Below are 16,206 nucleotides of genomic sequence, written 5' to 3' on the forward strand. Positions count from 1 at the left end.
ACTATCTAAAGCTTCATAATTGTTCATAATACACTAGAAAAAACTAAATTTTTCAGACATATTGAATTTATTTTCTCCAAAAAACTAGTTGTTTCTGGGAACAAATAGTCTTGCGCAGCTTCTCTCTGTGCGCAGTCTTGCGTAAAAATCTTGTACAGTGTACATTCTCCTTCATATCCCTCTAGCGAGAAAAAAAGTCCCCAACTGAGACTTGACACAAAAAAAAACCCAAAAAAAAAAAGTAAAATTCATTGTGAGCTCGGGTGTGCAGGTGCCGCCGCGTCAAAATTTTTTTATTAATTGACAATAGTTCAAAATTATAGTCAGTGATATCATTATATATTTTTGAGCATCACACAATCGGCTAGCAACAATTGTGTTGTTTAATTATAATTTAACAAAAAAAATTTTGAAAAACAGTTATTAATTTCTATGATGCGCAAATAACAAGTGAACTTTTACTCAAGAGAAAAATATCTTAAAAATCATACGATTCCATAAATTTATGAACCGTAAGTATTTATTGTAATTATCAAATTCACTTTGACAAACAATAAAACTTCATTAGCCATTACTATATTTACATAATTTACAACTATTTTTTTCTATTAACTTAACCTCTATTGTGTACACAATAGTGAAACAACTTTTTTTGTTACTTGTGTTGAGCATATACTAATTTTTAATATTTTTTAGGTTACAACGCGCAGCAATGTAAATTTTATGGCAAATAATCCATCTATAAGGATTGTAAATCAAAAAAATTTATCCAAAGGTTAGCTAAATCATTGTTAATTCAAATAGAAGTTAATCATGAAAACAATTATGCTAAAATAATAATTTAATTTATGTTTTTAAGGTTTTTCATTAATGAACTGTATGGACCACATTAGTCAACAAAGACAAGCTTTATTTGTATATGCTGTATGTCATATTAATTATAACGAATATCATGTACTCTATGCTAGCAAAAATTTTTGGTTGGGTCGATGAAGGCTCAAGAAAACGAAGACATCAAGAAAATGATATTTGTCTTAATTCTGTAACACCAAAAAAGACTTGTTATCATAATTGTAATCATAATAATCAAAAAGAACTTGAAACAATCAACAACTCGATTCCAATTTTTGATAATATAAATTATCAACAATCAAATACACACAGAAATTATCTTGGATACAGTGATAATTCAATTAGAAAGCCATATAATCGTCCAAATTGTTGTTACTATCGTAATTCTCAATCAGTTGGTAAAACAAAATTACATCACAACAGCTTAAAAATGGGTTCAATTTTGGGAAAAAATCGACAACGTCCATCATACGTAGATTCAAAAAATTCTACACTTAGTAGAACTAATCAACTTCGTGAAAAACAGCAGTATAGTGAAATGCTACAAAGTTTTTGTGTTCCAAAAATTCAACTTATTCATCCAACACCAAATGGTAAAAAGAAATCAAATGAAGTAATAGAGGTGATTGATGTTGAAAATGTTGAGCCTTCAACATCTAGAAAATTCTCACCAGAAGTTTACAAAACACCAAATACAAAAGCAACAACAAATTGGTATACACCAATGACATCAATAAAAACATCTAGATTTAATAAACAACAACAACAATCACAACATGAAGAAGTACAATTATCATCCGATAATGATGAGGATGATATAATTGTAGAAAAAGTAACACCAAGAACAAGCTCAAAATTAAAAAAAGTAGTTGCAAATCGTTCTGTTGAAGTTATTGCAACAAATACACTTAGAGATAGACTTGCATCAAAAGAAGTTATAAGAGTTGATTATGTTCCACGTGTTACTGAAGAATATAAAGAACGTATGGAACAACGTATTAAAGAAGCTGAACAATTAAAAAAAGAAACAGAACTTCTTGCATCACAAAATCGTCATCAACGTACACTTGGTTTAGAAGAACAACTTGCACGTACATTAAAAATTTGTAAACCATTTCTTGAAGATGAAGATGAAAAAGAAGAAGAACCATCATTACCAGAACTCACTTCTGAAATGATGCAAGTTATTAAAAATGCACTTATTCCAAATCCAAGAGATCAAGTACTTGTTGAACATTTTGGTTTAAGAGTAACTAGAAAAGATATTCATACATTGGCTGGTCTTAATTGGTTAAATGATGAAGTTATTAATTTTTATATGAATTTATTAATAGCAAGAGGTAGTCAAGATAAATTTTTAAATGTTCATGCAATGAATACATTTTTTTATCCAAAATTATTATCTGGTGGTCATTCATCATTAAAACGTTGGACAAGAAAAATTGATATATTTGCTCAGGATATTATTGTTGTACCAATTCATCTTGGTGTACATTGGTGTATGTCAATTATTGATTTTCGAGATAAATCAATAAGATATTATGATAGTATGGGTGGACAAAATTCAAAATGTTTAACAGCTTTAAGAAAATATCTTGAAGATGAAAGTCTTGATAAAAAGAAAAAACAATATGATACAAGTGATTGGACCCTTGAAAGTATGAGAGACATTCCTCAACAAATGAATGGTAGTGATTGTGGTGTATTTTCATGTACATTTGCTGAATTTATTTGTGCTAATCGTGAAATTACATTCAGTCAAGAAAATATGCCATATTTTAGAAGTAAAATGGTCTATGAAATACTTAAAGTTCAAATTTTGTAAATCATATATGTTTTTTTCCCATTAATTATTTTTATATATTAAATTGTTTTGGTATATATATATATATAGGTGTGTTTTCAATTAAATTGGTGAATTATAAATTGATAAAACTATCATCATTTACACGGTACATAATAAATAGATAATTATTTTTTATTTTTTTTTTTTCATACAAAATTATTCATCAGTTTGTCGTTGACAAAAGTCGTTAGTTTGTCTTTTTTTTTCCATATTATTTTAGATAAATATTCAAAAAAATTTGTGACTACAAATAAAACTACTTTAGTGGCTAAGTTTATTCTGAATAAAAAAAACTTAATTATTAAGAATTAATAAACATAAATCATCAAGACTGTAAATTTTTATTCAGTTATCCTTAAAATATATTTTTTTTTTTTTCATGGAAATTAGTCTTTTAGTACTATAAGCACTAGTTTGTTTTTATTTGTTTTTTTTTGTTTTAAGTATGTTTAAAAACAAAGCACTTGAAACATATATGATGTAAATATTCCATAAAAACTGTATTTATTACTTCAATTATAACATGTTGAAAGACAAATAAATTCATTGTTTGCACTGGTCATCAAGCAATTTATTCATTTTTTTTTAATTTCTAAAAAACTTATGAAATTTTTGTTCATGTTTTTTTTGAATATTGTTGCTCTTTATAGATTTTTTTAGGGGTTTTTTAAAAAAATAGATCCAGTTCAAATATTTTTAACACAATAATTTTCAGATTTTAAAAATATTTTATTATTTATCTTCAGAAATACTCTGATTTTTTTTTTTTTAAACATTCATATATACACATTCAGGATAATAAAACTGAGATAATGTCAACAATATCATGACGCAGATGAATAACATGTAAGATTGTAAATTAAATAATAAATAAAAATAAAGAAGTATACTTTATTTACACAGTTATTAAAATTGAATGATAAAATCAGTATCTTTGAACATGATTATATGGGGCAGGACGCATTGATTCGAATAGTTAATACCCTTATATTTTCATATATTAGCTGCCTTTTTTTATTTTTTTTTTTTATCAAATCAGAAGAAAAATCTTTTTAACATTCCATAAAAAAATTGAAAATATAAGGGTAAGCAAGCATTTTTCAATAATTCTATTCAAAAAAATATACTTTATTATATATTTAAAATATTATCCCCATTTATATTATAAATTTTTTTTAATTTTTAAAGTGATAAAAATTTACAAAAAAAAAAAAAAAAAAGAAATATTCAACTGAACCTCAATTTTTGTATATTTTTTCCATTTTTAACTTTAATCAATTGTATGTAAATTTTTGATAGAGGTTTTACTCTAAATTTATAAAAAAAAAAATATACATTTTGTTTTTTTTTATGTAGAATGTAAAAATAAAAAAACAAAAAAATTCATTTAAATTGAGACGTCTCTCCCCATAAATTCAAATGACATACTGATTAAATATATATATATTATTTTCATTTTTGAGTTTCACAAAATCATCTATATAAAATAAACAAAAAAAAAAAAAAACTAAAAAAATTCCTAAAAAATAATATAATGCAGAAAAAAAAAAAAAAAAGCGATCGAAAATAATTGAAATTAATATTATGTAGAAAGGAAGAATTTGATAAAACTTTGGAATAATATATGGCTACTCCTGAACTAATGGTTCCATGAAGTATCTTTCAGTCTGTGCGTAGTTCTGGTCGTAATGGTGAAATAATTCTATAAATATATATTTGAAATAGTATTGCTAAATCGATGAAAACTTGTAAACCTGAAATAGAAAAATAAACATAATTATTTCATTGTTGAATTTGCATCAATAATTGTTACAAATATTATGCAAACAAAATAAAAGCTTGTATTTTTATACAAAGATAATTAGTTCTTGGAAAAAGCTATATTAAATTAATTAGCAAAATATAAGTCTTAATCATTTAGATATGACAATGAGTAATCTCGAAATGTACAAGAGATAGCAATTTATATCCTCATTAGTTTTTTTATTTTTTAATTACTATGCCTTTTAAAAAATTCATGATTCATAACTCGTGAATGATAACTTATGAGTCATGTTATAAAACGTTAAAAAATAAACTATGAATATTAATGATTAACAGAATTATAAATATTAATTAATAATATTATTGATTACCTCCACAAATAGTAAATTGTATTGGAGATTCACGCCAATAAAAATATCCTGTTTTAAAAACATCACCAGCAGTCCACATGGCAACCATGGCTTTACTAAAGAAAATAATTTAAAAAAAAATCAATTAAATAATATATTTGATTTATAAAAAAATTAATAGTCCTTACCTCATTCCATCAGTTGATTTATTTTGTAAATTTTGACAAAATTGAGGCACACCCAATACTGCTTCTGTTAAAACAGCCAAAAATCCAATAATCTCAACAAACACCTGACAGTCGACAAATAAGTATGTCAACAATCCACCAAGAACACCAAACAGTAGAAAAAACTCTGCATATGACTGGAAGTCTGTCCATTTCCAAAAGTATTTAGTTTCCAAATCTATGCGAATTATTTTTAAAATGGAACTACAGTAAATATAAATAAAATAAAAAACTTGGCAGAAAAAAAAACAATAATAAAGTATAGAAAAATAAATCAACAAAATAATAAGAAAATAAATAACTACATGACATACAGGTATGAAATGATGATTCTCTTATTAATTTTATGTACTGCTTACATACCTGTAAATACACGATCCTTTGATCGTATTATTTGATTTTTGTTTCGTACTGTAACGCATACCCTTATCATTATTAACATTGTTATATTCATTAAAATACTTTGAACAAGTAGAGGTTTTTCAAATCTTTTGCCAAACCTAAAATAATAAATATATATTTAATTTATTAATAGAATTAAATAATTAATTAATTAATTATAATTTAAAATGATAAACTTACCAAAAAAAAATTCTTAATGTATTAGCAATTAATAGTGCTAAACAAACATACAATGAAAAACCGTCAGCATCATCTTTTTGTTTAATTTCAATATATTGTGGAATGTATGGTATAATTCCTCCAAAAATCATAACACCTTCAGCAAGTCTATCAGCAATATCCTTTATCGTCATTTCTTCTAATATCTTGTACATGCTTAAATATTTGAATAATACAATTTATTTGTTTAACTATCACGACATTGTCACTACGCCTTTCAGCATTAACAGTGGCAATTAATTTTAGGTTATTTCGCTGTACATTAACATATCTGTTAAGCACATTTATCATTATTATTATGATGAATGATAAAAATAAATAGATCCATTATCTTTTATCATTGATAACAGTAAAGATAATTTTTGATAAATAAAAATATAATGTTTTTCATGGCGTCTGTGTTAGTTTAACGTATTGAAAAAAAGAATGAAAAAAAAAAAATTCTTTTTTTTTTTTTACAATTGATTTATTAATTTATTATCAAGTATATTATTTTTATTATTATTGGTTTGTTTTTTTTTCATGATAACTGCGTTGTTAAATAAATAATAAAAGATCAATTAACTGTTGAATTAAGCAAGTGTATTTTTATTTATTTAATCAATTATTGTAGAAAAGATAATCACCGTTAGAGTGCAAAAACTTATGACACGCAAACTTTTGCGTGTCTGAGCATGCGTACTCCGTGAATTAAGTCCAGTGTTGTAAACTGTGTATAGGTGTACATATAGAATTTGCATTTAAAAATTTTGCAAATTGCAAATTGCAAGTTGAGTGGTAGATCATAAAATGCGCATGCTTGAATCGGCCATATTATCACGCAATAATTTGCGTGTTGTAAGTTTGCAACCCTTTATTTTACACATCGAATTTACAGCTGGATAAACTAATGAGTCATTTTATAATAACGATCAATGCCCTGATTAACTCAACTAAATTAACTTGACTAATGATATTTAGAACTCTATTTTTTTTTCTTTTTTTACTGAATATAATATTTATTGTGTTTAGATTGAATAACTATTTTTTTTTTTTTCTCTTTTTTTGATTTTTATATTTAAGGTTAGGTTGAAAATTAATTTTAAATACGTACCGTGTAAAAAATAATAACATTTGGCTATGCCAACGCACATACGCGTTCTTACAGGTGCATATGCGCAGAAAATCAAATGCGTAACGTATGTATATAGAAGTCTAAATTTTTATATGATTTTAATATTTTTATGTTTTAATATTTACAATGATTATTTAATGTATTTACGCCTTTTTATTTGTGGACGTGTTTAATTGGTATCTTCAAAATATTTACTATAAAAATTCATCTATTTCAAGCTATTTTTTATAGTCCTATAGGATATATATGTTTGCTATTAACATTCAAATTCAATATAGTTTTATAAATACTATTTTATAATATATATTTGATGAATATTAGTATTATTCAATAAAAATAATTAAATAACAATATTATTTGATAACTAAAAAATATATTTGGAAGCGAGAAGGTGTAAAGGCACTGAGAAATTATTCTATTGTTCGGTGTATTTGGTTTCGGTCTTTTCGTGAGTCAAAAACAAGACTAGAAATAGTCTTCTTGGTCAAAAATCTTTAATTTTTTTAAATTATTAATTTCGTTGATTAATTTCATTAATCATTATAATCATTGGTCTGAGACAAAACGATGTGACCAGAATGATGATGATGATGATATTGGCTGAGGTTGAGAAAGTAACTTGACAATGACAACTATTATTATATTTTCCTGTTAAAAATCTCTACTTTTTCTAAAGAAATTTCAAAATAAATAAATGAAATTAGGGAATTATAGTAGAAAAGAGGTAAATCAAATAAAATACAGAATACCTCTTTGCCTATTATATTTATCTGTCAAAAATCTCTATTTTTTCTAAGGAATTTTTGATAATAAATAATTAAAATTAGGGAATACTGTTCGTGGTTCCAATTATTTACGCTAACATTGGATTTTTTCTTTTATAAAAGTATTATACCATTTGACATAATTAATTAATGAGGCATATTGAAAAACAAACATAGTAATAACTGTTAACAATTTTTAATTCATAAAAATAATATTAAACAGTTAGTTAAATTAACTACTATGTAATAAAATAAAATAAAAATAAAAGTAATAATAAAAAGACAAAAAATTTATTTAATACACATCTGAAGAAGGGAAAATAGATAAAAACCGTAATTTTAAACTAATACCATTATTTTTTATTATGATGAAATTATCAAGCTCTGATAGAACAATAATTACGTAACATATTGAAGATAAAAAAAAACAGAAATTCAGAACTATTTTTTAAAAAGATTTTGATTAAAATGTACAACAAAATGATAATTAATAATTTGAAGAAAAACAAATAATAATGACCATAGATTAGACTGGACGAGAGCATTAGGAATACTTTCTAAGTATCATGAGAAGTTAATTGAAATTTTCCTTGAAAGAAAACACAGTTGCAAGCAACCATATTATGTTTCGGAACCGAATTGAACTTGATGTTAATATTGTTTACTTTTAGCCGTTATCTTAAATGATAAATTTAGGTAGATGTTTTTTTTATAAGCTCCAAGTTGTTCCAAATAACATGAATTCAATAGAAAAATATGAATAATTGTAATGTTCATTGTAATTTAAATTAGAGTGTACTGTGAATTTCAAGACGAGGCCTTTTACATCGTCGAACTGATATGTCGTCAGCTAGGTCAACTCCTGCTGCTGAATGTTCACGTTTTCTGTCTAAATTCTGGAAATATAAAAATGACAATTTAATTAATTACTAACACAATTAAAGTGTTTGTTTTACACTTTTAAAAATTATTCAATTTAAATAGAGACTATTTTTAAATTACCTTTTTGTCCCATTGTTGATGAAGGTATCTCAAAAGTATCGTAGTTCTTTCAGTAACAATAACTAAAATTTAATAAATAAAATTCATATAATTATTATAAACAATAACAGATAATAAATAAATATTTAAATTATATAATATTATTAACTTTGTTCTGAAGGCAATTCTTTAGTTGGTAAATACACAGATGGTCTTCTCATACACGTTCTATTTCCATTGTCTGCATGAAAGTTTGCGAAATTACTTTCATTGTGGGACGGTAGTCCTTCTAAAAATTCTGCGACAGACTAAATAATAAAAAAATAAATATTATTATCATAATTACAAACAACGTGCTACAATCAATAAAAATAAAAATATTTCCTGTCAAATTTATGACAACAAATGTTTAATGAACAACAAAAACATAACCTTAAATTTTTTTTTTTCTTTCAACTTATATTTAAAGTACTTACCATTACAAAATCCAAATAAATAAAGAAAAATAAAAATAAATATTTAATTGTAATTTTTAATTAAAATAATTGATAGTACGTAAATAATAAGTGCGAGATAAGGCGTTTTTATAATTTTTTACTTGAAGCAACAAACTGCAATAAACAGTCAAGTTGTAGTAGACATTTGAGCCGAATTTTGCTGAAGGCTAAAGTCCCGTCGATTCTTGACTACCGGTATTTTATCTTTTTATTCCTGTACAAAATTTAAATCATATAATTTAAATTTTGTACAGGTAAAATACGTTTTTCTATCAATAAAAGCAATAGCTAATTACCTGGATAAATTAATTCTTCAATGAGGGTAAATTTAATTTTTAAATCCTCTGAAATCGATCTCATCTTTTATATATTTAATAAAAATAGATTCAAGGTTTTTATTTTTACACTCAGATAATTTTATAATGCAGTACGTATACATCTTCGTTCATTCTTTCGATTATTCCTGAAAAAGATCAAGTTCATGTACAGACCTTGATAAATATATAAATTGAATATAAAGACCTTGATAAATATATAAAAAATATTTATATATTTTTTATAGACACTTGATCATCAGATAAACTTTTCGCCATTTTACGTATCCTTGACTTGTAGTTTTTTTTTTTTTTTGTTGTACAAGTATATAATAATTAATAATTAATAAATCATTAAATAGGAAAAACAATTTTTATATTAAATAAGTATATTTCAAATTTATAAGACAGTTTTTTATAAATGTTTATTAAAATTTTTACATTTAAAAGTGACAAATGTATCATGAAAATTTTAACTTTAAAAAAATTATTAAACATTAGCCATTACATTTTTTTATTTTTATGCGTACCCATAAATAATTTATTTAATAACTATCATTGCCTGTTACCATATAAATACATTATTTTCCATGCCCATTTAATCAAAAAAAAAAAATTAAATTAAATTAATTGTGATGTTAAAAATAAACATGAAAATTTCTATTATGATTATTTTATTATTAAATTTAAGAGACTTCTTTGAGCAATCTTTTTTTATACATCTAAATTCTCATTAAAATAAAATTTAATTCTATTTTAGATTAATTTTACTGTTTATTTTTTAAACACGTTGAATAAAATGAATAATAAGTTGTTAATTTAAATGTTTAAATAAATTTTCAAACAACATAATGACCCAAAAAAAAAAAAAAAAAAAACCAATGAAAAAGATGACAAATATTAAAACAAAAAAAGTGACTGTGTTACTCTACTTGTATAGTGAATATTTTCTTATAATATATGTAATATAATGTTAGTGTATATTTAAGAACATGATAATTTTTTTCTAAGGGTACAATATCCAACAAAACGTAGTATTACAAATGTAGCAGAAAGAATTGATATATTTATCCAAAATCTTCCATCAGGCATTGAAAGTTCTTTCATAATATTTGATGGCATTCTATAATGACAATAATCAATATGTTTTGGACAAGTTAAATTTTCTCTATTAAGTCCATAAATTGATTGTACTAATGCTTCCAATGCATATCTCATGTAACTTAAATAACTTACATAATACAATGATACTGGCATATGTTTAAAAAATACTAAAAAACCAGCAAATAATAACATACCACATGTATAAATAGCACCAAGAAATGTACCATTTATTGGATTAACAGTTGTTCCTAAAACAAGACCAATACTTTCAGATAATAAAGCTGTTAATATTGCTGTTATTAAAAACATAAAAAAACGATTTGGATCTAATGGTTGACTACTTAAAAAATATGATACAGATGTATAAACAAGTGCAAATAATATTTGTATTGGTATATTTGAAAATAAAAATGCAGCATAATAAGTTTTTAATTTATACCAATTATTAAATTTTTCTTTTTTTAATACTGGTAATTCAGATGGAAATCTTAATACAGCTGGCATCATACTTGTATAACATAAATATACAATTGTTATTAATAAAAAACCAACATTATTAATTGTTTTTGATCCATCAGTACCAGCATCAACAAAAAATAAACCTAATAATATACCAACCAAAAAATGTAATATTAATTTTAAATGTGTTACTGTCCAATCACGATAAAGTTGAATAAGACAACGTTTAAATAATACAAAAAATCGTAATAATTCAGATGGTGGTGTTACCAATACAATTGCTTTTTTATCATCAATATAACGTGTTTTATTAACTGTATCAACAAATATTGATTTTTTAACAAATTGTGCTGTACGCCATAATGATGTACCATTTTCAGCAGCAATTAATAATTGTTTATTATAATTACCATATTCTTTACTAACAACTTCAATCATAAAATCAGCTGGATTATGATATTTTGGACAATGTAAACCAATATTTTTAAAAAATGGAATTGTATTTTCTGGTGCACCTTGATACATACAATAACCATCAGCAAGTAAATATATATGATCAAACATTCCATATATTGCTGCTGATGGTTGATGAATTGTTGCAATAATTGTTCTTCCATCATGTGCAAGATTTTGTAACATTGCAATACATTGTAATGTTGATGATGAATCTAAACCAGTTGTTGGTTCATCCAAAAACATAACTGGTGGATTATCAATTAATTCTAATGCAATACTTAATCTTTTTTTTTGTCCACCACTTAAACGATCACATCTTGTTTCTTTTGTTTTAACTAAATCTAAATTTTCTAATATATCATTTATCAATATATTTTTTGATTTTTTATTTAAACTATTACCTAATTTTAAATTTGCTGCAATTTCCATTGTTTCAATAACAGTAAATAAACGAAATAATTGATCATCTTGTTGTATATAACATGATGTTTTCATATAATTATCATATTTTTTTTTATCACTTTGTTCAACACTGTCATTAATATATTGTATTGAACCTTTAAAATTTGCATCTTTAAAACCAGTTAAAAGATTTAATAATGATGATTTACCAGCACCAGATGGTCCCATTATTGCTGTTAATTGTCCAGATTTAAAACAACCACTAACACCATTTAATATTGATTTTTTTTTTTGACGAAAACCATTATTAACTTCATATTTAACATTTCTAAAATCAATATCAAATGTCACGGTTTTTGGAACATCAACAAAAACTATTCTTTGATACATTTTTTTTTTTTTCTTTTTTTTGTTACAACCAAATCAACAAATTAAAATTATATTTTATTGTTAATTTATTTTTTTAAATATATTTTAATGCAATGTCTAATTGATAATTATTTATCAAAACTGCTTTTGTGCATTTTATATTTTCATGAAAATATTTATGAGTATTTTTTTTTTTTCATCAAATACAAATATTTCAAAACAACTGTCACTTCTCTGACCATAACAATAATCTTATCGTTTCGATGATTATAATGATGATAATGATGATTAAATTTTATTATTCTTGTGACGCACAAAAAAATTTTATATCATAATTTTTTTTTATTCTATTAAAGTTTTTTTTTTTTTATTATTGTAAATTATGAAAAAAAAAAACTGTTGAGCTAAGATCACGTTAATCGTAAATATAACGTTGTCGTAATCAACTCTAATTCAATATGCATGTCATCTATTGTGTAATAAAAAACAATTTTATTCATCAGATAATATGACGTAATTTCATTGTTTGAATTGTGACAACTGATTTGTTCTGAAACAGAAGAAAAAATAACATTATGACTTGCAATATAAGTTTCTACAATCGAAAAGAAATATTTATATTTTTAATTATTTTCTGTGCGTGTGTTTCTATTATGTAAAATATATGTGATCAAAAAATTATATTATTGAGCAACTGTTATAGAAAAAGATCTGTTTGTGGTTATAACTTCAAGTAGTTTTGGTAATTTTAGAAAATTGTAGAAAGATTAGATTTATCTAATCTAGAAGCACTTGAAGAAAAAAAAAAACTAATATATACTATATTCTAAAGTGCATCCTCCTCTTTCGCGTATCAACAGGGGATGGAACAAAAATATCAAATTTCATTTGTAAAATCAAATAATAATAATATTTACCTATCGAATTATTTATTTTTTTAATTAAAAATTACTAATGAATTTTTAAATAGAAAAAAAAATTGATAAATTATATTTTAATCGACTATATATGTAAATTGCACAAATCATAAAGAAAAATGATAAATAAATTTCTAAATAAAAATCACATTGCGTGTACGGTAATTTATTGTTAATTTATTGAGTTTGTCGAAGCACGCGGGTAACAGTGGGCAACAGGGGGAGTAATCACGACTGGTAGTGAGCAACTGACTCTTGATTGAAAATCCCCGCTACCATCCGCGAGCTTCAATAAACTCAAATAGCAATAAATAATTTTTTTATAAAATAATTTGAAGCATACTACTAGACATTAAATACATGACTCTTTTTTTACATTAAATAATAATTACAAGCTACTTGTTTTTTTTTTATCTCTCTCTCTCTCTCTAATTTTATTCAAATGAATTTTTTTTCTTTTTCGTTGAATAGTCAATAAATTTCTATTGATATTTTTTTATCTACAAATATATATACAATGTTGAAATTATAGCAATTAAAATTCAAATTTTAATATTTAATTAAAAACTAACATATCACGATAATTAAAAATTATCATAGATATGAGGTGTTATAAATTATTATGTTTGATTTTTTTTTTCTTTATTTAACCTTTATTGACTTTATAATATATATAGTTTTTAAATGCAAATAAATTAATTGAATAATTCATTAATTGTGAATTTTCTTTTTTGTACGTATTATTTTTAGTTTAATATTTTTTTTATAAATACGAACACTTTAAAATTTTTTATGAAAAATAGAAAGTAAATTTTTTTTTGTTACAACGGAATTATTTCTACACGGTAGATTGACGTTTTTTTTTTTTTCTTTTAAATAATGATTATAATAGTTAATTTTTTAATTCAAATTTGTTTTTTATAATAATTTTTTATTTATTATATTTGAACAACAATATTATAAATAATTAATATCAGTATAAATCCTTTTGTGTAAATAAATTAATAATAATTTTTTATATAGAAAAAAAAGTTGCTGTCAGTTTGATGCTAATATTTTTTTTTTGCATAAATATTTTTGCGTGTTAATAATTCAACAGCTATATATACCTATATATTTTAAAATATCAATATTTAAAAATAAATAAATAATAATAATAAATTGAGTTGACATATGTAAATATATATGATAATTTTTTTTTTTCCCAAAATTCAATAAAATAAAAATAAATTAATTTTTATATTATTTTTAAATTTTGCTAGATCTTAAATATCAACTATTTTTTTTTTCTTTTAATTTCATTTAAATTGTCACTTATTTTCGAGGATATTTAATAAATTCCCTAAATAATTAAAATTAAAAATACTGTTAGAAATTTAAAAATTAAATTTACCTTCATAAAAAGTAGTAACATGAATTCACAAACATTTGGTATACAATTAAAAATTTTTAAATTAATTTAAAAAAAAAATATAATATTTAAAAAATAATCACAATAATCCTCAAATATCAACACTGTTTAATAAAAAATATCCGTTTTCTTTTTCTTGAAATATAATGCCGTATCTAATTCACAAAACAATGTTATCAAAATACGACAATACAACACAGAAAAACTAAAACGTCTGAATTGAATTTAATGTAGTAATTTTTTCATGCTCCTCGATCTCTTTGAAGGCATTCTCTTTCTTTTTTTTATAGCAAAGCGAGATAGTTTGTTTCGATGATGTAAAACCAGTATTTCAAGAAAAGACAAGAAAAAAAATACTTGTGGCGAATATCAGATGATCTTGAGGTGAAGGTGAGAGGCCACTGCTTTAAGTTGATATATTTTCCTGCATTTTAATCAACAAAATAATGCATATTAAAAAAAAAGAAATATTAGTATAGGTATTTTAATTATATAAAACAATGAATATTGTTCTTCTTTTTTTTTTTTTATTTTTAATATTTAAATTATAGCAATATGAAAACATTTTATACATTGATAATTTGTACAAGTCGTTGATACTGGTCAACACTGGTTAACATGACTTGGCAACAACGTGTTGTATGAGTAATATATACATGTACTCACATATTTTTGCAAACACAATAGCATCATCCACACAAACTATATCACTTTCCATAATTTTTTAAAAATAATTAAAAATGTTTTTAATGAAAATTTAAATTATTGTTCATCAAATTTTATGTTGCCATTTTGAATTGCTGATTAATTCAAAATTTATAACAATAATTTCGATGTTTTTCGATAGAGTTTTTTTTTCGATTATTAGAAAGCCTAGAGAACAAAGTTTAGACTTTAAAAAAATCATATTTTTTTGCGTACACAGTATAAGAGATCTTTAGCATTTATGGTACATTATGACTGAGCATACAAGGCCGTTTTATTTTTTTTAAATTACCTGGGAATCACTACTCTGATATATAATAGACTGGCGGTTTTTGAAAATTTATATAAGTATGTAAATGTTGATGTAAAAAAAAAATAAAAAATGAGATTAGTTTGCAAATTAAAAACAATTATTAATAATCAAATAAAAATGTTATTTATCTCGATGGCGGTGTTGTATAACATCAGGAAAATCAGCAGCACCATGTAAAGATATATTGAGAATGAATTTATTGATTTGGTGGCTGTGGTATAATTTAAATTGACTCAAAAGACAAGACTAATGATTATTAATTAGGATTATAACAATAATTGATTAAAGAAAATATATTACCTAGTTTTAGTCAGCTTACAAGATGCATTGCCATTTCAACAAATTAATTTATTATTCTGCTGCATGGATTTTTAAACAAGTGGATCTTAGCACTTTACAAAGTGACGATAACCATTTGATTTATTTTGCTTCAACTTAGCCAAAATGTTCATTTTCCAATACTGTATGACTGTAGTTTGGCTACCAAGTAATATCAATTGATATTGGCATTTTATAATCATAAATTATCCTGAAAAAAAAGCTCATGAAATCAATAAACTTGTAGTAATTGTGATTTTTAAATAATAACAACATTTGACTTACAAAATTCAATAGTTCTTAACATTCATGTTCTCAGAATTTTTTTTTATTTTGTAAACATTTTTTTTTTTTGAATTATCTATATACAACTATATATTGGCATTCACATTCAATCTTCATTTTCAACAAATTTTTCGTTT

At 23.6% G+C, this 16,206-nt stretch overlaps 4 protein-coding genes across 6 annotated transcripts; 1 reads left to right on the top strand and 3 right to left on the bottom strand.

Annotated features, from left to right (window-relative positions):
* Positions 1 to 205: 205 nt before the first annotated feature.
* LOC122852389 (sentrin-specific protease 1-like) lies at positions 206 to 3,416 on the top strand. Its single transcript, XM_044152158.1, has 3 exons — positions 206 to 512; positions 697 to 775; positions 860 to 3,416. Exon 3 carries the CDS (start codon positions 920 to 922, stop codon positions 2,675 to 2,677), a length of 1,758 nt encoding a protein of 585 aa, XP_044008093.1. The 5' UTR covers positions 206 to 512; positions 697 to 775; positions 860 to 919; the 3' UTR covers positions 2,678 to 3,416.
* Positions 3,407 to 6,388, bottom strand: LOC122852495 (solute carrier family 66 member 2). Of its 2 annotated transcripts, none has more exons than XM_044152360.1 (5): positions 5,622 to 6,349; positions 5,403 to 5,539; positions 5,001 to 5,184; positions 4,834 to 4,928; positions 3,407 to 4,452 (listed from the first exon to the last, which is right to left on the bottom strand). In XM_044152360.1, the coding sequence occupies exons 1-5, from the start codon at positions 5,813 to 5,815 to the stop codon at positions 4,361 to 4,363; spliced, it is 702 nt and encodes a 233-aa protein (XP_044008295.1). In that variant the 5' UTR covers positions 5,816 to 6,349; the 3' UTR covers positions 3,407 to 4,360. The 2 variants fall into 2 exon arrangements, with proteins under 2 accessions (XP_044008295.1, XP_044008284.1); XM_044152349.1 differs by having other exon boundaries at positions 4,226 to 4,452; positions 5,001 to 5,217; positions 5,622 to 6,388.
* Positions 6,389 to 6,681: 293 nt separating this feature from the next.
* LOC122852584 (DET1- and DDB1-associated protein 1) lies at positions 6,682 to 9,040 on the bottom strand. Its single transcript, XM_044152481.1, has 4 exons — positions 8,996 to 9,040; positions 8,689 to 8,827; positions 8,541 to 8,602; positions 6,682 to 8,434 (listed from the first exon to the last, which is right to left on the bottom strand). The coding sequence occupies exons 1-4, from the start codon at positions 8,996 to 8,998 to the stop codon at positions 8,327 to 8,329; spliced, it is 312 nt and encodes a 103-aa protein (XP_044008416.1). The 5' UTR covers positions 8,999 to 9,040; the 3' UTR covers positions 6,682 to 8,326.
* On the bottom strand, positions 8,996 to 16,170 carry LOC122852363 (ATP-binding cassette sub-family G member 4-like). Of its 2 annotated transcripts, none has more exons than XM_044152128.1 (2): positions 14,431 to 16,170; positions 8,996 to 12,670 (listed from the first exon to the last, which is right to left on the bottom strand). In XM_044152128.1, the coding sequence occupies exon 2, from the start codon at positions 12,139 to 12,141 to the stop codon at positions 10,315 to 10,317; it is 1,827 nt and encodes a 608-aa protein (XP_044008063.1). In that variant the 5' UTR covers positions 12,142 to 12,670; positions 14,431 to 16,170; the 3' UTR covers positions 8,996 to 10,314. The 2 variants fall into 2 exon arrangements, with proteins under 2 accessions (XP_044008063.1, XP_044008069.1); XM_044152134.1 differs by lacking the exon at positions 14,431 to 16,170 and adding an exon at positions 13,038 to 13,447 and having other exon boundaries at positions 9,729 to 12,670.
* Positions 16,171 to 16,206: the final 36 nt, after the last annotated feature.

Source organism: Aphidius gifuensis, linkage group LG1 (genome assembly GCF_014905175.1).
Source record: "Aphidius gifuensis isolate YNYX2018 linkage group LG1, ASM1490517v1, whole genome shotgun sequence".
Classification (NCBI taxonomy): Eukaryota; Metazoa; Arthropoda; class Insecta; order Hymenoptera; family Braconidae; genus Aphidius; species Aphidius gifuensis.